Source organism: Salmo salar, chromosome 09 (assembly GCF_965601325.2).
Source record: "Salmo salar chromosome 09, fSalSal1, whole genome shotgun sequence".
In the NCBI taxonomy this organism is placed as follows: Eukaryota; Metazoa; Chordata; class Actinopteri; order Salmoniformes; family Salmonidae; genus Salmo; species Salmo salar.
This window is the reverse complement of record NC_138299.1, coordinates 37,847,018-37,871,502: the sequence shown is the minus strand read 5'-3', so window position 1 is coordinate 37,871,502 and position 24,485 is coordinate 37,847,018. Positions and strand designations below refer to the sequence as shown.

The window sequence follows — 24,485 nt, the reverse complement described above, 5'->3', positions numbered from 1 at the left end:
TCCATATACTGTAGGTTACCAGATGGTCAGTCTGACGGGGGCCAGGTGGTGAGCGCAGGGAGACTGACCTCTGACCCCTCCTCTCTCCATATACTGTAGGTTACCAGATGGTCAGTCTGACGGGGGCCAGGTGGTGAGCGCAGGGAGACTGACCTCTGACCCCTCCTCTCTCCATATACTGTAGGTTACCAGATGGTCAGTCTGACGGGGGCCAGGTGGTGAGCGCAGGGAGACTGACCTCTGACCCCTCCTCTCTCCATATACTGTAGGTTACCAGATGGTCAGTCTGACGGGGGCCAGGTGGTGAGCGCAGGGAGACTGCGGACCCTGGAGGAACAGCTGATCAGAGCTAAAGAACAGATCAACTCCTATCGTAGCCTGCCTGGAGACGGTGAGACACACACACACACACACACACACACACACACACACACACACACACACACACACACACACACACACACACACACACACACACACACACACACACACACACACACACACACACAGACACACACACACACACACACACATATTGGGTTAAAGCTTAAGTGGAGTTGCCCATAGGCACAGATATAGGATGGGCTTACCCGCAATCAGGTGTTGAACTATGTCCACTACATGACCAAAATAATGTAGACACCTGCTCGCCGAACACCTGTGGTGATCGATGGTATTAAGTGGTACTATAACAATGCTTTAAAGACTACCTGAGGCTACTTGTCCCTTATAAACAATATAACAATGCTTTAAAGGCTACCTGAGGCTACTTGTCCCTTATAAACAATATAACAATGCTTTAAAGGCTACCTGAGGCTACTTGTCCCTTATAAACAATATAACAATGCTTTAAAGGCTACCTGAGGCTACTTGTCCCTTATAAACAATATAACAATGCTTTAAAGGCTACTTTAGGCTACTTGTCCTTTATAAACAATATAACAATGCTTTAAAGCCTACTTTAGGCTACTTGTCCCATATAAACAACATAACAATGCTTTAAAGCCTACTTTAGGCTACTTGTCCCATATAAACAATATAACAATGCTTTAAAGGCTACTTTAGGCTACTTGTCCCTTATAAACAATATAACAATGCTTTAAAGCCTACTTTAGGCTACTTGTCCCATATAAACAACATAACAATGCTTTAAAGGCTACTTTAGGCTACTTGTCCCATATAAACAATATAACAATGCTTTAAAGCCTACTTTAGGCTACTTGTTCCGTATAAACAATATAACAATGCTTTAAAGTCTACCTGAGGCTACTTGTCCCGTATAAACAATATAACAATGCTTTAAAGGCTAATTTAGGCTACTTGTCCCGTAGAAACAATGTAACAATGCTTTAAAGGCTACTTTAGGCTACTTGTCCCGTATAAACAATATAACATTGATTTAAGGCTACCTGACGCTACTTGTCCCGTATAAACAATATAACAATGCCTTAAAGGCTACTTTAGGTTACTTGTCCCGTATAAACAATATAACAATGCCTTAAAGGCTACTTTAGGTTACTTGTCCCGTATAAACAATATAACAATGCTTTAAAGGCTACTTTAGGCTACTTGTCCCATATAAACAATATAACAATGCTTTAAAGGCAACTTTAGGCTACTTGTCCCGTATAAACAATATAACAATGCTTTAAAGGCTACTTTAGGCTACTTGTCCCGTATAAACAATATAACAATGCTTTAAAGGCTACTTTAGGCTACTTGTCCCGTATAAACAATATAACAATGCTTTAAAGGCTACTTTAGGCTACTTGTCCTGTAGAAACAATAGCAGGTCAGTTCTATATTAGTAATATGACTCTGACCTTGTAGTACTAGAATGTCCTTAACTTAACCGCTGTGACACTTATTTGTCTGTGACACCATTTCCATGATGTGTAATGAAGTAGGAAGAAGTGGGCCCAGGTCAGAGACTGATCTAAGGACAGTTTGCACTTTCCCTTTTAAGGCTTAAGGGTGAGGGTATGTTAATCCTGGATCTGTCTCTAAGGGCAAACTTTATTGTCCATCGAAATGGATATGTTTCTTTTCACTGAGTCACCCAAGAGTCTGTAAACAGCACAAGCTCAGCGGCAGAGCAGCGCCCCTGGAGCAGGTCTGAGGTTAAGTGCCTTGCTCAAGAGATCAGCTGACTGTGTGTGGTGTGAGGTCCTGTGTGTTTAGCTGATCCAGGATCTGTGTCTAAGGGGCTACAGAAAATCTCAGCTGAGTGTGTGTGTGCATTATCTTGTTTTTTCCCGAAATTCATTCCATTTAATCATAAAGATGTTTGAAAAAAACATACATTTCCCTCCTGTGAGTGACCGTGTTTATTTTGTTATTCCCAGGGCCAGGTAGGAACCAGGAGGAGCTGCGGAGGAAGATAGAGAACGGGGTGAAGGAGATCTGGTACTTTGTCCGCAGTGAGGTCAAGAAGCTGGGTCACATGGAGCAGGGAGACCTGCAGAAACACATCGACACACTGCTGCAGGAGTTGGGACACCAGCAGAGGTACTGTACACACACACACACACACTTAAGCCTTAGACTTCTATAAGGAGCATAGGCCCTTGATGAATGTCCTCCATCTCACTCGGTTTGGGGCAAGTTTTTCTGGGTCGTACCAGTTGAGGCCGCACCAGAACACACATGGATAACATATGTTACATAATGCACCTTGGAAGCCTTATAATGTTGTGACCTCTAACCCTGTGTTAATGTACTGTGTGTGTCTGTGTGTGTGACCCCAGGTCGATCATGACTGACCTGCACTACCTGAGCCAGGCTGATGGAGCAGGAGACTGGAGAGAGAAGGAGGCCAAGGATCTGTCTGACATGGTACAGAATAGGATCACATACCTCCAGGTAAAGTTACTGTATGTCTACAACACAGTTCAACACCAACAGTTATGTCTACAACACAGTTCAACACCTAGTACCATACCAACAGTTATGTCTACAACACAGTTCAACACCTAGTACCATAGCAACAGTTATGTCTACAACACACAGCACCATACCAACAGTAGTGTCTACAACACAGTTCAACACATGGAAGCCTTTTAGCCAACACCAGAGGCTGGTTAGGATCCATGTGGAGATATCCCACATGTTCCATGTGTGCATTTTGGTTGGTCTATATTCTCACACTTGTGTTTTCTTAACTTTAGCTGATCAATGAATCAACTTCTGTCACAGTAATGATGGTCTGTAGTATGTAGTATGTGTGCTGAGTAGGCCAGTATGGAGATGCAGGTAGAGGAAATGCCATTTAGCAGACGCTTTTATCCAAAGCAACTTACGGTCATGCGTGCATACATTTTTACTTTTTGGTGGCCCTGGGAATCGAACCCCTAGTTCTGGCTTTGCAAGCACCATGCTCTACCAACTGAGCCATACAGGACCAGAGCTCCTCTCTGTCACTGGTACACATATACCCCTCTCAGTAACACACTAATCTCCCCTCTGTCGGTGTGTAACAGGATTCAGACAGCTTATGGTGGGATGTGATTGTCGCTTCCCTGTGAGTTAGGTTAATATCTGCAAGATGTTTCTCTCCCTCCTGACACACTTGTCATTATGTTGTTGTTGCCAGGCTTCATGACAACATATCACTCACCAGTGTAACCATATTGAGAACCTTTGAACCTGCTTTGTGTCTTGTGAAGGAGCTGAGCTAGCTAGGTTATGCAACTATCTTTTCCGTATATAACACAAGAGTGCCAACTCAAACTGTGTTATATCATAGAAAATGCACGTGTTGTGTGTGTGCATGTGTGCGTGTGTGTGTGTGTGTGTGTGTGTGTGTGTGTGTGTGTGTGTGTGTGTCTGTGTGTGTGTGTATGTATGCGTGAATGGGAGTGTGTGTGTGTGTGTGTGCATGGTAGTGTGTGTGTGTGTGTGTGTGTGTGTGTGTGTGTGTGTGTGGTGTGTGTGTGTGTGTGTGTGTGTGTGTGTGTGTGTGTGTGTGTGTATATGTGTGCATGAATGGGTGTGTGTGTGTGTGTGTGTGTGTGTGTGTGTGCGTGCTTGCGTGCGTGCGTGTGTGTGCATGAATGGGAGTGTGTGTGTGTGCATGGGAGTGTATGTGTGTATGTGTGTGTGTGTGTGTGTGTGTGTGTGTGTGTATGTGTGCGTGAATGGGAGTGTGTGTGTGCATGGGAGTGTACATGTGTATGTCTGTGTGGGAGTGTACAGTGTGTGTGTGTGTGTGTGTGTGTGTGTGTGTGTGTGTGTGTGTGTGTGTGTGTGTGTGTGTGTGTGTGTGTGGTGTGTGTGTGTGTAATGTGTGCGTGAATGGGAGTGTGTGTGTGTACATGGGAGTGTGTGTGTGTGTGTGTGTGTGTGTGTGTGGTGTGTGTGTGTGTGTGTGTGGTGTGTGTGTGTGTGTGTGTGTGGTGTGTGTGTCTGTGTGCGTGCATGGGAGTATGTGTGTGTGTGCGTGAAAAGGAGTGTGTGTGCATGTGGCTAGGCTAGTTAATGATACGTTTTGCACGATCATCAAACTGTCCCCTTTTCTTTTTATGTCAGATGATCCAGCACCATCCTCAGACAAATGCTTTTATTTGAGGTGTAATTGTCATTTCTGGAAAAGGCTTCAAATAAAGGTTAAAATCTAGGTCATGTGACATGATATCCCAAAACACAGGGCCCTAATTGATGAGGAATGCTGAGAGCAAAGTAGAGGTTGTTAATGAGAAATAATGAATCCCTCTGTGCTATTAATGTTAACTAGCTAGTGATTCACTTGATGTGTGTGTGTGTGTGTGTGTGTGTGTGTGTGTGTGTGTGTGTGTGTGTGTGTGTGTGTGTGTGTGTGTGTGTGTGTGTGTGTGTGTGTGTGTGTGTGTGTGTGTGTGTGTGTTGGTCTGATAGCATATTGGCTGTGTGTGATGGAGGAGCAGTGATATTGCCTGTCTCTCTGTTCTTACCTCAGCTATCCATCACCAGTCAATGGAAGGGGGCGATCCCTCTGCTGCTCTACCCCTTATATACTCTATACACACACACAATCGCTCCCTCTATTTTTCTTTCTCTCCCAGATCCCCAGTCCCCACCATACATCTCCTATCAGCTGCCAGTGACTGATGGTTGACCTTTCCATACCCCCCCTCCACCCCACCCTCCTCCAGTCACAAACACACACAAAATCAAATCAAGTTGAAAAGAAGAATACAAATATACAGAATATTCCTAAACATGCATCTTGTATGCAACAAGGAACTAAAGTAATACTGCAAAAAACACAACGAAGGAATATACTTTTGTGCCTAAGTGCAAAGCATTACTGTATGTTTAGGTCAAATCCAACACAACACATCACTGAGTAACTGCCTCCTTATTTTCAAGAATGGTGATAGCTGTATCGTGGTATGGGTATGCTTGACATCGGCAAATACTGGGGAGTTTTTCAGGATGAAATGAAACAGGATGGAGCTAAGCACAGGCAAAATCCTAGAGGAAAACGTGCTTCAGTCTGCTTTACACCAGAGACTGGGAGAGGAATTCACCTTTCAGCAGCAATAACTTAAAACACAAAGGCAGAGAATGTTCCTGATTGACCAAGTAACTGTATTCCAGTCCCTGCTGCTGAAAAGCATCCCCGTAGCATGATGCTGCCACCACCATGCTTCACAGTTGGGATGGTGTTAGACGGGTGATGAGCTGTGCCTGGTTTTCTCCAGACATAGCGCTTTGCATTCAGGCCAAAGAGTTATATTTTTGTCTCATCAGACCACAGAATCATTTGCCTTATGCTCTCAGAGTCTTTCACGTTTCTTTTTGAAATCTCCAGGCGTGCTGCCATGTGCCTTTTTCTCAGGAGTGGCTTCCATCTGGCCACCCTACCATAAAGCCGAGATTTGGGAAGTACTGTAGAGACAGCCAAGGGAGTCTGTAGTTCTGTCAGAGTGGTCATTGGGTTCATGGTCATCTCCCTGACCAAGGTTGCTCAGTTTGATTGGACGGCCTGCTCTAGGAGTAGTCTGGTTAGTTCCATCTTTTTTGAAGACCACTGTGCTCTTGGAAACTTTCAACACTCTAGAAATAGTTTTATACCCTTCCCCAGATATATGCCTCATCACAGTTCTATCTCTGAGATCTAAGAACAGTTCCTTTGACTTCATGGTATAGTTTGCTCTGACATGCACTGTCAACTGGGACCTTATATAGACAGGTGTGTTTCTTTCTAAATCATGTCCAAACATTTGAATTGGCAACAGGTGGGCTCCAATCAAGTTGTAGTGACATCTGAAGGATGATGAAAGGAAATTGGATGCTCCTGAGCTCAATTTGGACTGTCAAAGCAAAGGCGTATGGATACATACAGTACCAGTCCAAAGTTTGGACACACCTACTCATTCCAGGGTTTTTCTTAATTTTTACTATTTTCTACATTGTAGAATAGTAGTGAAGACATCAAAACTATGAAATAACACATATAACCAAAAAAGTATATTTTAGATTTTAGATTCTTCAAAATAGCCACACACTTCAAAATAGCACACTCTTGGCATTCTGTCAACAAGTTTCACCTGGAATGCTTGAATGAGTAGGTGTTCTAAAACTTTTGTAGTAGTGCATATACAATGATGACAGACACACACCCCCCAGCCCCTACAGTCTCAGAGCTGTAATCCTAGATCTTAGTTAACATGTTGTAAACCTGATTAGTAGGATCAGGAGATGAGTTAAGAACATCACGTTAATGGATTCTGTCTTCAGACCCTCCCTGACTCCCTCCCCTCCTGCAGGACTGACGGACTAGAGTAACAGAACAGAAAAAACAGACACACTGGTTTGAAGTATTAAGTTGTAGTCAATGGGCTCAAATCCTTATTTCTGGGACAATGTGTCTGTCTGTCCGTCTGTCTCTCTATGGTCTCTATAATAAAAGATCCGGCACTCTGAAATACACTTTTGGCTCTGAAATGTGTGACAGTGCCTCGACTCTTTCATCTTCACCATAACATTAGGTAACAAGGCACCTCAGGTCTCCCTGTGTTGTAACAACTGTACCTCGTCTCTCCCCTTCTCCTCCCCTCTCTCCTCCAGAACCCCCAGGACTGCTCCAAGGCCAGGAAGCTGGTGTGTAACATCAACAAAGGCTGTGGCTACGGCTGCCAGCTGCACCACGTGGTCTACTGCTTCATGATCGCATACGGCACCCAGCGTACCCTCATCCTGGAGTCCCAGAACTGGCGCTACGCCATGGGCGGCTGGGAGACTGTCTTCCTCCCAGTTAGTCAGACGTGCACCGACCGCACCGGGGTCACCACCGGACACTGGTCAGGTGAGTAGACCGTGAGCTTTGATGAGGGGGTCGTGTCCATGGTAACATACTTCACACAGAGCACAGGGTACCAAGTAACAGAATGACATTATACATCTGGTTCATCATTTATGGTACAGGGAGATTGATGATGAGTATTGTACTGCTTTGAGTCTGCCTCTGCTCTCTTTTACGCTTGAGAGAGTGAGAGAGGCCCACCAGTCGCAATGTGGAAATCTGACAGCAGGGATATGTCATCCAGGCTGGGGAATTTACTAAATAATCATTTAAAAAAACTTTTAATATTTATTCCAAGGCATGATTTAAATTCTGCACACTCTGATATTCACATGCCCTCTTTATTTGTTTCTTAGTTTCTCTGTAAATGTAATTTTGTTGATGAATGAATTATTTATCTTTTGTTTTAAATTGGAAAATTATCAGGTTTGAAGGTAAGACCCAGGTGCAGACAGTGTCGAAGTAACAAAAGTTTATTAAATTGAATACGGGCAGGCCAAGGTACAGGATGGCGGGCAGGCTCAGGGTCAGGTCAGGCAGAGGTCGGTAAATCCAGAGTAGTGGGGCAAAGGTACAGGACGGCAGGCAGACTAAAGGTCAGGGCAGGCATAAAGGTCAAAACCGGGAAAACTAGAAAACAGGAATTATAGACAAATCAAATCAAATCAAATGTATTTATATAGCCCTTCATACATCAGCTGATATCTCAAAGTGATGTACAGAAACCCAGCCTAAAACCCCAAACAGCAAGCAATGCAGGTGTAGGAGCACGGTGGCTAGGAAAAACTCCCTAGAAAGACCAAAACCTAGGAAGAAACCTAGAGAGGAACCAGGCTATGAGGGGTGGCCAGTCCTCTTCTGGCTGTGCCGGGTGGAGGTTATAACAGAACATAGCCAAGATGTTCAAATGTTCGTAAATGACCAGCATGGTCAAATAATAATAATCGCAGTAGTTGTCGAGGGTGCAACAAGTCAGCACCTCAAGAGTAAATGTCAGTTGGCTTTTCATAGCCGATCATTGAGAGTATCTCTACTACTCCTGCTGTCTCTAGAGAGTTGAAACAGCAGATCTGGGACAGGTAGCACGTCCGGTGAACAGGTCAGGGTTCCATAGCCACAGGCAGAACAGTTGAAACTGGAGCAGCAGCACGGCCAGGTGGACTGGGGACAGCATAAGACAGGAGCAACAGGAAAAATGCTGGTAGGTTTGTTGAACAAAATGAACTGGCACAGACAGACAGAAAACACAGGTTTAAGTACCCAGGGGATAATGTGGAAGATGGGCAACACCTTCAGAGGGGTAAAGACAAGCATAAGGACAGGTGACACAGATCAGGGCGTGACACAAAATGGTGATTAAAATGGTGATTAGAGCTTTGACTGTCTTTAATGGTTTTGTTTGGTGAAATATTCCAGTTCATTCAAAGTGACATTTCTTCTTTTCATTTGTTCTTTTTTATGAAAAAGAAAGCAGACATTCTCTTGTCTTCTCTCCATCCCTCTCTTCTCTCTCTATAACCCTCTCGCTCTTTCTTCCCTCCGTGGGGATGTCCCATTGTAAAAGTAATTCATTCATATTTCATTGACTTGATAAATGTGAAGTAAAACTGTTCTTGGGGCCTGTTCTTGGACACTCTGTCAGAATGTGTCATCAGCACTCCTGCTCAGAGAAGGAGGGTCAAGGAGTACAATCAGTCTTTAACTAGCCATTTACTCTTTAGGATATAGAAGGGCTCTTCAGGATATAGAAGAGTCATTAACACCTGGGAACAGGCTTAGTCATAGTGATTTCCACCACTAGCAGCGCTGCAGGTGTGACTGTGTTATCTATCTGCTTTCAGCTGTTGTACTTGTACACCCAACGCCCATGGCTGTATTGGAACTTTCATTGTTTCCACTGTAACTATATCTACTTGGATTGTTTGTAATTGTATTGTTCAGTATCCTTTGAAGCTTCTCGACCGGGCTTACTTGTTAGTAATGAGAACAGATGTATTTATCTGTCTGGTTTAAGAATGGTTAAATGGATAAAGACTGAAACTAGTTATTCCAGATACTGTATGTTTGAACGTGGTGTGGTGTTTAAATAATAAGAACTGGAAAACAGGGTGTCCGAGGGCATTTGTTCCCAACCAGGGGTACTAGGACCCCTGGGGGTACTTGGCCTATCCACAGGGGGTACTTTAGAAGACTCATGAGATCATAGGCCTATTGGTAAAATGCACATGAGGGGGTACTTTACTGGCAAAGCAAAATTCAGATGGTGGTACACTAACCGAAAAAGGTTGGGAACCACTGTCCTAGGGGATACAGGCAGAACCAGCCAGCAGCAGTGGTAGTCTAGAGCAGTGGAGAGGAGAGACAGAAACCTACCAAAAAACAGATTAGGCAACAAAAAATGTAATCCCTTTTAGACTACTTCCTGGACGAAACGTTTCAATGTAATAGTGAAGGTGTAAACTTGGCAGTAGAAAACCTAAACAGTATATTTGACCTCCCAGCATCCCTATCAAAGCAAAAGTATTCAAGCAGAAAACCCAAGAACATTTAAAACAATGACAAATGATTTGATGAAGAATGCAAGAACCTGAGAAAGAAATTCAGAAACCTATATAAACAAAAACATAAAGACCCAGAAAACCTGAGACTATGCTTTCACGATGGTGAATCACTAAAATAATGCAGAAATACGTCAGAAATCAGCTCAATGTAATTGAAGAATCCATAGCCTCTGACCACTTCTCAGAAAATTGGAAAACACTAAACAAACAACACGAAGAGTTATCTATCTAATACGGAGATGTATGGATAAACCACTTCTCCAATCTTTTTGGCCCTATAACAAAGAACAAACAGCAAAAACATATACGTGATCAAATATAAATCTTAGAATCAACTATTAAAGACTAACAGAACCCACTGGATTCTCCAATTACATTGAATGAACTTCAGGACAAAATACAAACCCTCCAACCCAAAAAAGCCTGTAGTGTTGATGGTATCCTAAATGAAATGATAAAATATACAGACCACAAATTCCAATTAGCTACACTTAAACTCTTTAACATCATCCTTAGCTCTGGCATCTTCCACAATATTTGGAACTAAAGACTGATCACCCCAATCCACAAAAGTGGAAACAAATTTGACCCCAGTAACTACCGTGGGATATGCGTCAACAGCAACCTTGAGAAAATCCTCTGCATTGACATTAACAGAAAACTTGTACATTTCCTCAGTGAAAACATGTACAGAGCAAACATCAAATTAACTTTTTACCAAATTACCGCACGACAGACCATGTGTTCACCCTGCACACACTAACTGACAAATAAACAAACCAAAACAAAGGCAATGTCTACTCATGCTTTGTTGATTTCAAAAAAGCTTTTCTTTACATTTTTTGTCATTTAGCAGACACTCTTATCCAGAGCGACTTACAGTAGTGAATGCATACATTTCATACATTTTTCTTTTCCGTACTGGCCCCCCGTGGCAATCGAATCCACAACCCTGGCGTTGCAAACACCATGCTCTACCAACTGAGCCACACGGGACGCAATTTGGCGTGAGGGTCTGCTTTAGAAATTGATGGAAAGTGGTGTTGAGGGAAAACATACGACATTATAAAATCCAATCAACACAAACAACAAGTGTGCAGTTAAAATGGGCAAAAAACACCTATTTCTTTCCACAGTGCCGTGGGGTGAGACAGGGATGCAGCTTAAGCCCCACCCTCTTCAACATATATATCAACGAATTGGCAAGGTCACTAAAACAGTCTGCAGCACCCGGCCTCACCCTACTAGAATCTGAAGTCAAATGTTTACTGTTTGCTGATGAGCTGGTGCGTCTGTCCCCATCCAAGGAGGGCCTACAGCAGCACCTAGATCTTCTGCACAGATTCTGTCAGACCTGGACCTTGACAGTAAATCTCAGTAAGACAGAAATAATGGTCCTCCAAAAAAGGTCCAGTTGCCGGAACAAGAAATACAAATTCCATCTAGTAAACATTGCCCTAGAGCACACAAACTATTCATACCTTGGCCTAAACATCAGCGCAACAGGTAACTTCCACAAAGCTGTGAACGATCAGAGAGGTATGAGAGACAAGGTAAGAAGGGCCTTCTATGGCATCAAAAGCAACATAACATTTGACATACCAATTAAGATCTGGCTAAAAATACTTGAATCAGTATAGAACCCATTGCCTTTTATGGTTGTGAGGTCTGGGGTTCGCTCACCAACCAAGAATTCACAAAATGGGACAAACACCAAATTGAGACTCTGCATGCAGAATTCTGCAAAAATGTCCTCTGTGTACAACGTAAAACACCGAATAATGCATGCAGAGCCAAATTAGGCCGATACCCGCTAATTATAAAAATCCAGAAAAGAGACGTTAAATTCTACAACCACCTGAAATGGAGTGATTCCTAAACCTTCCATAAAAAAGCCATAACCTGCAGAGAGATGAACCTGGAGAACAGTCCCAATAAGCAAGCTGGTCCTGGGGCTCTGTTCACAAATACAAGCAGACCCCACAGAGCCCCAGGACAGCAACACAATTAGACCCAATCAAATCATGAGAAAACAAAAATATAATTACTTGATAAATTAGAAAAACATGAAGAAAAAAAACTGAGCAAACTAGAATGCCATTTGGCCCTGAACAGAGAGTAGACAGTGGCAGAATACCTGACCACTGTGACTGACCCAAACTTAAGGAAAGCTTTTACTATGTACAGACTCAGTGTGCACAATGCCCACAAAATGAGGTGGAAACTGAGCTGCATTTCCTAACCACTTACCAAATGTATAACCATATTAGAGAGACATATGTCCCTCAGATTACACAGACCCGCAAAGAATTCAATAACAGACTCAATTTAGATAAACTCCCATATCTATTGGGTGAAATACCACAGTGTGCCATTTTACCAGGTAACTTGATTGAAAACACATTCTCATTTACAGCAACAACCTGGGGAATAGTTACAGGGGAGAGGGATCAGTGAGCTAATTGTAAACTGTGGAGGATTAGGTGCCATGCAGGCCAGATTGGGAATTTAGTCTGGACACTGGGCTTTACATCCCTACTCTTACAACAAGTGCCATGGGATCTTTGGTGACCACAGAGAGTCAGGACACCTGTTTAACATGTCATCTGAAAGACAGCACCATTCACAGGGGAATGTCCCCAATCACTACCCTGGGGTATTAGAATATTATTTATAGACCAGGGGAAAGGGTGCCTCCTACTGGCCCTCCAACACCACTTCCAGTAGCATCTGGTCTCCCATCCAGGGACTGACCAGGACCAATCCTGCTTAACTTCAGAAGCAACCCACCAGTGGGATGCAGGGTGGTATGCTGCTGGCTCACAACAGCAAGATTTGTGACCTGTTGCCAGAAGAAAAGAGAAACCAGTGAAGAACAAACTTCATAGTAAATACAACCTATATTTATGTTTATTTATTTTCCCTTTTGTACTTTAACTATTTCCACATATGACATTTGAAATGTGTTTATTATTTTGGAACTTTTATGAGTGAAATGTTTACTGTTAATTTTTATTGTTTATTATCTATTTCACTTGCTTTGGCAATGTAAACATACGTTTCCATGCCAACTGAACTGGGAGAGGAGAGATGGATAGAACCACAGCAGAAGCCGAGACAGAGCTGCATTTCCTGACAAAATGTTTAAAAAAAATGTAACCCTTATTCAAGGTTTCAAAGACCTCTCTGATGAGGATAGGCTACCCGTCCTGTTGGGGGAGGACGCAGAGAGCTGTGTGTTGGCAGCACACTACATTACTGCCTGCCATAAGATGAGGGACAGTGTCTGACAGACCAATCAACCTGCAAATGTCCTCTATGCTTATTGTTATTTTTCAATGTATTTTTACCCTTGATTATTGTTATTAATGTTGTCCCATTGAAAATATTGATTATTATTATTTTAATGATGTTAATATTGTAAATCAAAACATTGTGGTGAAGTGGAACACTTCTTCTCCCTGTGTTCTGCTCTCTCTCTCTCTCTCTCTCTCCGTCTCCCCCACCCCCCCCTCTCTCTCTCTGTCTTCCCCAACCCCCTCTCTCTCCGTCTTCCCATCCCTCTCTCTCTGACTCCCCCACACCCCTCTCACTCTCTGTCTCCCCATCCCCCCCTCTCTCTCTCTCTCTCTGTCTCCCCCAACCCTCTCGCTCTCTCTCTGTCTCCCCACCCCCCCTCTCTCTCTCTGTCTCCCCCCCCCCCTCTCTCTCTCTGTCTCCCCACCCCCCCTCTCTCTCTCTCTGTCTGTCTTCTCCTCCCCCCTCTCTCTCTCTCTCTGTCTCCCCCAACCCTCTCGCTATCTCTCTGTCTCCCCACCCCCCCCCTCTCTCTCTCTGTCTGTCTTCTCCTCCCCCCCCTCTCTCTCTCTCTCTCTCTCTCTCTCTCTCTCTCTCTCTCTCTCTCTCTCTGTGTCTCTCACTCTCTCCTGCTGTCTCTTTCCCTCTCCCTCTCTACCTTCCCTTACACCCTTTATAACCCCCCCTCTCCCTCTCTACCTCTTTCCCCCCCAGGTGAGGCTAACGACAGAGACATCCAGGTGGTAGAGTTACCCATCGTTGATAGTCTCCACCCCCGCCCCCCCTACCTGCCCCTGGCTATCCCAGAGGACCTGGCCCAGCGCCTCCACCGGCTCCATGGAGACCCGTCCGTGTGGTGGGTGTCTCAGTTGGTCAAGTACCTGATCCGGCCCCAGGCCTGGCTGGAGAAAGAGATCCAGGATACTACCGCCAAACTGGGCTTCAGCCACCCCATCATAGGGTAGGTGGACGCAATACACACTAGAGTCCTACACAGATCTGTTTTTTGGCACCGCACCCGCCCTACGTCGGCCACATCAATTCCAGGCCCACCCAATACCCGACATCAGGACAGATTTCTGTCCACAACCCCACCAACCTGATCTACGCACGTAAAATTGTTCTGAAAGCAGATACGTTAGTAGCCATATAACATAAATTATTAATTAATTGTGTTTAGGACTCCAGAATATTAGGCTTTATTACTATTATTATTAGGTTATTATTACTATTATTACTATTATTATTATTACTATTACTATTATTAATATTATTATTTTTCCTATTACTATATTAGTATTATTATTATTACTATTATTATTAATAATATTATTATTAGTAGTAGTATTATTATTGCTATTATTATTATTACTATTATTAGTAGTAGTAGTATTATTATTATTGCTATTATTATTATTATTAGTATTATTACTTTTACTATTATTATTAATATTATTATTATTGCTATTATTACTATTACTACTACTATTATTATTATTACTATTGCTACTAGTATTATTAGTAGTAGTGTTATTGTTTTTTTATTATTACTATTATTATTATTATTGTTATTATTATTACTAGTATTACTATTATTAGTAGTTGTATTATTACTGTTATTATTATTATGAGTATTGCTACTATTAGTATTACTATTATTATTATTACTATTATTATTATTATTTATATTATTATTTATGTTATTATTATTGTTATTATTATTACTATTATTATTATTACTATTACTACTAGTATTATTATTATTACTATTACTATTATTAATATAAGGCTATTATTATTATGCTGTTATTACTAATATGTATTATTATTACTTGTATTATTATGACTATTATTATTACTATTATTGTTACCATTATTATTATTATTAGGCTATTATTACTATTAATATTATGTATTATTATTACTATTATTATTATGACTATTATTACTATTAATATTATGTATTATTATTACTATTATGTATTATTATTACTATTGTTATTGTTATTATTATGTATTATTATTTGGCTGCTATTACTATTATTATTATTAGGTTATTATTACTATTATTATTAGTATTATTATTAGGCTGTTAGTACTATTAATATTATTATCATTGTTATTATTATTATTACTACTATTATTATGTATTATTATTACTATTATTATTATGTATTATTATTACTATTATTATTACTTTTATTATTATTATTGTTATTATTATAATGTATTATTATTACTATTGTTATTGTTATTATTATTTTGTATTATTATTATTATTATTACTATTATTACTTACTATTACTATTATTGTTGTTATTTGTATTATTATTATGTATTATTATTACTATTATTATTATTATTGTTATTATTAGGCTGCTATTACTATTACTATTATTATTATTAGGTTATTATTACTGTTATTATTACTATTGTTATTAGGCTGTTAGTACTATTAATATTATTATTATTGTTATTATTATTACTACTATTATTAAGTATTATTATTGCTATTATTATCATATATTATTATTATTATGTATTATTATTATTACTATTCTTATTATGTATTATTATTACTATTATTATTATTACTATTATTATTATGTATTATTACGATTTTTACTATTATTATTATTATGTATTATTATTACTATTGCTCCTATTATTATTATTATTATTATGTAGTATTATTACTATTATTATGTAGTAGTAGTATTATTACTATTATTGCTATTATTACTGTTATTATTATTGTGGTTGCTATTAGACTGTTATTACTATTATTATTATTTGGTTATTATTGCATTTATTATTACTATTATTATTTTTATTGTTATTATTAGTACTATTATTATTACTGTTATTATTATTACTATTATTATTGCTACTATTATTATTATAAGGTTATTATTACTGTTATTATTACTGTTATTATTATTGTCATTATTATTACTGTTATTACTATTAATAGTATTATTGTTAGGCTATTATTACTATTAATAGTATTATTATTATTAGGCTATTATTACTATTCCCCTTCCCTGCATTAATTATGAAAGGAAACAATGCCATGAAAAATAGCCTTCTTCATTCAAAGACTCAATCATGGACACTCTTACTGACATTTGTTGTTGTCTGTACCTTCTTGCCTTTTGTGCTGTTGTCTGTGCCTAATAATGTTTGTACCCTGTTTTGTGCTTCTACCGTGTTGTGCTGCTGCCATGTTGTGTTGCTACCATGTTGTTGTCGTGTTGCATTGCTACCATGCTGTGTTGTCATGTGTTGCTTCCATGCTATGTTGTCTTAGGTCTCTTTTTATGTAGTGTTGTGGTGTCTCTCTTGTTGTGATGTGTTTTGTCCTACATTTGTGTTTTTAATCCCAGCCCCAGCCCCGCAGGAGATCTTTTGCCTTTTGGTAGTCCATCATTGTAAATAAGTACTTGTTCTTAACTGACTTGTCTAGTTAAATATAGGTTAAATAAAATAAATTAAAACAATAAAAATAGCCATCTTACATAATTAAGCCTATAGCTGACAAAACGATACATTCAATATCGTTTAGATAATCAAATAGTTTAGGCCTAATTCAAATTTAAATAAACCATTCCCAGAATTGAAAAATATTCTTTAGTAGTCTGCTCAAACCAGCCGCTCCCGTTTACACTTTATATGGCCTGTGTCTGGTCTGCGTATTGTCTAATTAACTGATAATTAACGGAATAATCAAAAACAAATAGGCTGCTTGTTCTTTGTGCCGGCTGTATATCCATCTACCACGTTGTTGTCCTTCCAAACTGGGGATTTTACTCGCGCAGCGCCTGTTTCCACGGTGATGGTTGTAGCCTATTACCTTATCATAGCCTTTCTTTTTATTTCTAGGCCTACGTCAGCCATTTTTTCATGAGCTAGACTATCCAGGGAAAGTAAACTTGGTAATATTCTCATATGTGGAGAGGGAACCTAAGCACCACATGAATACAGTAAGAGACAGTTCCCAGCTCCACACTCTAAATGTGTGCGTGGCTGGTAGCCTTATGTCTGCCTCTGCTGACAGGATGGAATTCACAACACAATGCAACACAACAAGCTCCTTGGTTTTTAAAAAGTGTTGAATCTTGATTTGAAATGTTACCGACCCGCATTGTAATTGTTCTGAACCGCGAGACGACCCACGGGTTGAAATAATGTTTTCATTTTTTTTGCGGCTCACCCGCGGGGAACCGTGGGTATCTGACCCGATGCAGGACTCTACCACACACATGCATGAGCACACATACAGTGCATTCTGAAAGTATTCAGACCCCTTCCCTTTTTCAACATTTTGTTACATTACAGCCTTATTCTAAAATTGATTAAATGAATTGTTTTCCTCATCAATCTACACAAAATACCCCATAATGACAAAGTGAAAACAGGTTTTGAGAGTTTTTTGCAAATGTAAAAAAAAAGAAAAAAAAAGGAAATAGCTTATTTACATAAGTATTCAGAGCCTTTGCTATGAGACTCAAAGTTGAGCTCAGGTGCATCCGGTTTCCATTGATCATCCTTGAGATGTTTCTACAACTTGATTGGAGTCCACCTGTGGTAAAGTAAATTGATTGGACAGTGTATGTCAGAGACCAAGCAATGAGGTCGTAGAGCTCAGAGACAGGATTGTGTTGAGGCACAGATCACAGCCCCCAAGAACACAGTGACCTCCATCATTCGTAAATGGAAAAAGTTTGGAATCAAGACTCTTTCTAGAGCCCGCCACCCGGACAAACTGAGCAATCAGGGGAGAAGGGCCTTGATCAGGGAGGTGCCCAAGAACCCGATGGTCACTGGAACCTTCCAGAAGGACAACCATCTCTGCAGCGCTCCACCAATCAGGCCTTTATTGTAGAGTGGCCAGACTGGGAGACTAGTCAGGATCGAGGGAAAGGTGAATGGAGCAAATTACATAGACACCTTGATGAAAACCTGCTCCAGAGAGCTCAGGACCTCAGACTGGGGCGAAGGTTCACCTTCCAACAGGGCAATGACCCTAAGCACACAGCCAAGACAATGCAGGAGTGCCTTCAGGACAAGTCTCTGAATGTCCTTGAGTGGCCCAGCTAGAGCCTGGACTTGAACCCGATTGAACATCTCTGGAGAGACCTGAAAATAGCTGTGCAGCAATGCTCCCCAACCAACTTGACAGAGCTTGAAAGGATCTGCAGAGAAGAATGGGAGAAACTCCCCAAATACTTTCCGAATGCCCTGTATGTACACACCGTTCTTTTTTCTCCCTCTCTTTATCTATTTCTCTTTCTATATACTTATCTCTCTCCCAAGGGAAACACCTGCACACTCAAACACACACACACACACACCACATACTCTCCATCTCTCTCTATCTCCACTGAGTGATGCGAATGAAATGTGAAAGCAGCTCTTTTCCCTTTATGTTGTGGGAGGGAGGGAGAGAGGGAGGGAGGGTGGAAGGGTGCAGGTAGAATGCTGTGAAGTGCTGGGTTGTCTGTCTCCGTGGTTTGTAGTGAGCAGTGGGATATCCTCTCAGACCTTCTCAGGAAGTAACAAACTGTAAGGAGTGGAAATACATGTACCCCTACTGTACAGAAGGCTATGGATACATCCAAATATTCTGAACTGAGGGAGACATTTAAGAGCATTGGGACCAAGTCTGTGATGCCTGAGCTCTATAGAGCCTGTAGATAGACTGGTGTGAACTGAGAGGCCAGTTGAAGTGGCTGAGTAGGCAGATGATCTCCAAAGACCTGCGCTGCTCTTAGCACTGTGATTCCTGTGTGTGATAGAGAGAGAGACCTGTAAAGAGAGGGAGAGAGTCAGACAGAGAGAGATTAAGAAAAAGAGGGAGGGAGGGAGGGAGGGAGGGAGGGAGGGAGGGAGGGAGGGAGGGAGGGAGGGAGGGAGGGAGGGAGGGAGGGAGGGAGGGAGGGAGGGAGGGAGGGGGGAGGGAGAGTGAGTGCCACAAGAAAAGGGCAACCAGTGAAGAACAAACACCATTGTAAATACAACCTATATTTATGTTTATTTATTTTCCCTTTTGTACTTTAACTTTTTTCACATCATTACAACACTGTATATATACATAATATGACATTTGACATCTCTTTATTCTTTTGTAACTTTTGTGAGTGTAATGTTTACTGTACATTTTTTATTGTTTATTTCACTTTTGTTTATTATCTATTTCACTTGCTTTGGCAATGTAAACATATGTTTCCCATGCCAATAAATCCCCTTAAATTGAATTGAAATTGAGTGAGAGAGGGGGATGCTTTCTCCAGCCACTCTCCAAACAACCCACTCTCTCTATCATCCATCACTTTAGGAGAGGAGCTCTCTGATTCACACATAATCAGTCACACATTTGGACACACACACACACACACACACACACACACACACACACACACACACACACACACACACACACACACACACACACACACACACACATACACACACACACACACACACACACACACACACACACACACACACACACACACACACACACAGACAGACTCTCCCAACCCAACTCCTCTGACCCATCTCCTTTGTGTGTTCTCTCCTGTAGGGTCCATGTGCGGCGGACAGATAAAGTGGGGACAGAGGCAGCCTTCCACCCTATAGAGGAGTACATGGTTCATGTAGAAGACCACTTCCAACATCTGGCTAGACGCATGCTGGTGGACAAGAAGAGAGTCTACCTGGCCACCGACGACCCCGCACTACTAAAGGAGGCCAAGGCTAAGTACGTATGCCTGGCTGTGTGTGTGTCACTGGCAGTGTGTGTGTGTGTGTGTGTGTGTGTGTGTGTGTGTGTGTGTGTGTGTGTGTGTGTGTGTGTGTGTGTGTGTGTGTGTGTGTGTGTGTGTGTGTGTGTGTGTGTGTGTGTGTGTGTGTGTGTGTGTGTGTGCCACTGGCAGTGTGTGTGTGTGTGTGTGTGTGTGTGTGTGTGTGTGTGTGTGTGTGTGTGTGTGTCTGCAGGAAGGTCTTGTGGTATAAATGTACTGACTTTGACTGAGATATGAAGTTGTCTCACCTAACTTAAGATGAATGCACTAACTGTAAGTCTCTGGATAAGAGTGTCTGCTAAATGACTATTATGGACATGTATTTGGAGATGTTTGTGTGTACGACGGAAAGCTGTAATTGATGTTTGTCAATATCAGTTTAGAGTTATGATAAAGTACTAAGGACACAAGAATGAATTACACTCCCATGTTGCCTTCTTCCCGTTGATATCTGTGTGATACTTTAGGCAGTCTATATCTGACTGCCTCGGTCTGTGTGTGTCTCAGGTACCCAGACTATGAGTTCATCAGTGATAACTCCATCTCATGGTCTGCGGGGCTACATAACCGCTACACTGAGAATTCACTGAGAGGAGTCATCCTGGACATTCACTTCCTGTCACAGACCAACTTCCTGGTCTGCACCTTCTCCTCACAGGTGACCTTTAACCTCTCACCTTCTCTTCCACTCTCATCCACTGTTTTTCCTGTCTCCCACTGATCAGGGAACACTAAGGACCATACTATGACCTATGTGGTCCTGCAGGTCTTCATGCAGAATATAGATAACATAGGTAATAGAATTCCCTGGTATTCAGAACTATAAATTGTCATGATTGTTGTGTTCCTCCAGGTGTGTCGTGTGGCATATGAGATCATGCAGACCCTCCACCCGGACGCCTCGTCTCACTTCCACTCCCTGGATGACATCTACTACTTCGGTGGCCAGAACGCCCACAACCAGCTAGCCGTGTATGCCCACCAGCCCCGCAGCCCCGACGACATCCCCCTGGAGCCCGGCGACCTGATCGGGGTGGCGGGGAACCACTGGGACGGAAACTCCAAGGGCATCAACCGCAAGACGGGCCGTACCGGCCTCTACCCGTCCTACAAGGTGAAGGAGAAGATCGAGACCATCAAGTATCCTACGTACCCCGAGGCAGACAAGATGCTGAATCAGTAGAGAGAGACTGAGATACAGACTGAGATACAGACTGAGATACAGACTGAGATACAGACTGAGATACAGGCTGAGATACAGACTGAGATACAGACTGAGATACAGACTGAGATGCAGACTGAGATACAGACTGAGATACAGACTGAGATACAGACTGAGATACAGACTGAGATGCAGACTGAGAGCAGACTGAGATGCAGACTGAGATACAGACTGAGATACAGACTGAGATACAGACTGAGATGCAGACTGAGATGCAGACTGAGATGCAGACTGAGATGCAGACTGAGATACAGACTGAGATACAGACTGAGATGCAGACTGAGATGCAGACTGAGATACAGACTGAGATACAGACTGAGGTACAGACTGAGATACAGACTGAGATACAGGCTGAGATGCAGACTGAGATGCAGACTGAGATGCAGACTGAGATGCAGACTGAGATACAGACTGAGATGCAAACTGAGATAGAGACTGAGATACAGACAGATACAGACTGAGATACAGACTGAGATACAGACTGAGATGCAAACTGAGATGCAGACTGAGATGCAGACTGAGATACAGACTGAGATACAGACTGAGATACAGACTGAGATGCAAACTGAGATACAGACTGAGATGCAAACTGAGATAGAGACTGAGATACAGACTGAGATACAGACTGAGATACAGACTGAGATACAGACTGAGATGCAAACTGAGATACAGACTGAGATGCAGACTGAGATGCAGACTGAGGTACAGACTGAGATACAGACTGAGATACAGACTGAGATACAGACTGAGATAGAGACTGAGATACAGACTGAGATACAGACTGAGATAGAGACTGAGATACAGACTGAGATACAGACGCACACTGCTCACTTATGAGAGGAGAGAGACCCTCAGCCCGATAGAGGGGACGAGGAGGAAAACACTTTGCACGGGTGGTGGTGTTTGTCGTTGGAAGGGTTTGCGTGTGTGAGTATGAGTGTGTTCATGCTTGCTTGCATGTGTGCACGTGCGTGCGTGAGTGACAGAGGAGTATCTACAAGGTATCTGACATACTCCTCACCCTCCTGACCCTCGGGGACTAGGACCCTCCAGTGGTTCCCTCCATCATGATGGTTAATAAGATGACAATGAACGAATGAATGAACAATACAAGAATAATACACGAAGGATAGCACTCCGGTGGAATGATGAAGGGATCGTCCAATCGCAGCTGTTTATTTAAATAATAATTGAAATAACTGAGAAACCTCAGAATGATGACTGAAACAAAGAATTATAAAGAGAACCAATTGTGAACTACAAGAACCAACAAACAAACTCTTGACTTTCTCCTCTCCTCCTGTGCTGTTCTCTTCTCTGTTCTCTGTTCTCTGTTCTCGTCTCTGTTCTCTGTTCTCGTCTCTGTTCTCTTCTCTGTTCTCTTCTCTGTTCTCTTCTCTGTTCTCTTCTCTGTTCTCTGTTCTCTTCTCTGTTCTCTGTTCTCTGTTCTCTTCTCTGTTCTCTGTTCTCTGTTCTCTGTTCTCTGTTCTCGTCTCTGTTCTCTTCTCTGTTCTCTTCTCTGTTCTCTTCTCTGTTCTCTGTTCTCTTCTCTGTTCTCTTCTCTGTTCTCTGTTCTCTTCTCTGTTCTCTGTTCTCTTCTCTGTTCTGTTTTCGTCTCTGTTCTGTTCTCGTCTCTGTTCTCTTCTCTGTTCTCTTCTCTGTTCTCTTCTCTGTTCTCTGTTCTCTTCTCTGTTCTGTTCTCGTCTCTGTTCTCTTCTCTGTTCTCTTCTCTTCTTGTGGACATTGACTGCATTGACCTCCCATTCTTGTTGTAGCCAAATGTTTTCTTCCTTCCTTCTTTCCTTCCTGCCTCTCATTCCTCTCCTCCTCTCACTCCTTTCTTCACTCACTCCATTTCAACTTACCCCAACTTATGCATCTTATCTTTTCCACTTGCTATGAATTTTCCCCCTCCACATTGTGCTTTTGGATAAGTGATTTTAATCTTTTAATATTTGTTGTTGGTGTGTGTGTGTGAGAGCATGCTCCTGTGTGAGCATTCGAGCGTATGAGTGTGTGTGTGTGTGTTGTGTGTGAGTCCAAATATGGTGCCTACAAAGGAAAATGGCTTCTGTACGTCTTCTCTCCAAGTGTCTCTGTTAGAGTGTCAAAGTGATATCAGAGCCATAAGGACCCAGGCCTTGCCATACAGATACTGTACATGCAGAATAATGTACATGCAGAATACTACATGCAAAATACTGTACATGCAGAATACAACATATGCAGAATACTACATGCAGAATACTACATGCAAAATACTGTACATGCAGAATACAACATATGCAGAATACTACATGCAGAATACTACATGCAAAATACTGTACATGCAGAATACTACATGCAGAATACTGTACATGTGGAATAGAACATATGCAGAATACTACATGCAGAATTCTGTACATGCAGAATACTGTATATGCAGAATACTGCATGCAGAATACTGTATATGCAGAATACAACATATGCAGAATACTACATGCAGAATACTACATCCAGAATACTGTACTTGCAGAATACTACATGCAGAATACACCACGCAGAATACTGTACTTGCAGAATACTACATGCAGAATAATACATGCAGAATACTACATGCAGAGTACTACATGCAGAATACTGTACTTGCAGAATACTGCACGCAGAATACACCACGCAGAATACTACATGCAGAATACTGTACACTCCAGTCCGGACTCACTTAACTATGTCTTACTCATTTTCTGTTGTTAATGTCATTTTTTAAAACTTTTTTAATGTTATTGAATTCTAAAGGAAAAAAGAAGAACGAAAAGTGAGGAAAATCTACATTTGAAATGATTACGAACAATGATTATCAACAAATAATGAAATAACAATTGATGAAGATAATGATGATGAAGACAATGAAGTCTATGACTATTGTCATAACTCAGTTAAGTCCACCATGAAGCATTGTTAATATTTCAAGTTTCTGGGCATTGTCTTTGAATAAAATCAGATGAAATCAACTGATCGGCTCAACTTGTTTGTGTCTCTGTGTGTCTGTACCCACAATCCACTCAAATGCCTTGTTGTTCAGAGTAGTTGGACTGACGCTCGCACACATTGTACCTCCTTGATTATTGCAGCCACGTTAACATCAAATAAAACTTTATTTGTCACATGCGCGGAATTCAACAGGTGTAGACCTTACAGTGAAATGCTTACTTACAAACCCTTTAACCAACAGCGCAGTTCAAGAAAGAGTTAAGAAAATATTTACCAAATAAACAAAAGTAAAAAATGATAAAAAGTAACACAATAACATAACAAAAACTAGGCTATATACAGGG

The 24,485-nt window shown here is 41.5% G+C and overlaps 1 protein-coding gene across 7 annotated transcripts in view; it reads left to right on the top strand.

Annotated features, from left to right (window-relative positions):
- The window catches only part of fut8a (fucosyltransferase 8a (alpha (1,6) fucosyltransferase)), a 188,161-nt gene extending 164,000 nt beyond the window's left edge, over positions 1-24,161 (top strand). For all 7 annotated transcript variants that reach the window (XM_082955761.1, XM_045723619.2, XM_082955760.1 and 4 more), the window contains 8 exons: positions 270-391; positions 2,346-2,508; positions 2,748-2,862; positions 7,051-7,288; positions 13,858-14,104; positions 19,730-19,906; positions 20,457-20,607; positions 20,803-24,161. In XM_082955761.1, the coding sequence (XP_082811887.1) occupies positions 270-391; positions 2,346-2,508; positions 2,748-2,862; positions 7,051-7,288; positions 13,858-14,104; positions 19,730-19,906; positions 20,457-20,607; positions 20,803-21,132 (1,543 nt within the window). In that variant the 3' untranslated portion in view covers positions 21,133-24,161. The remainder of the gene's footprint in view (positions 1-269; positions 392-2,345; positions 2,509-2,747; positions 2,863-7,050; positions 7,289-13,857; positions 14,105-19,729; positions 19,907-20,456; positions 20,608-20,802) is intronic.
- Positions 24,162-24,485: the final 324 nt, after the last annotated feature.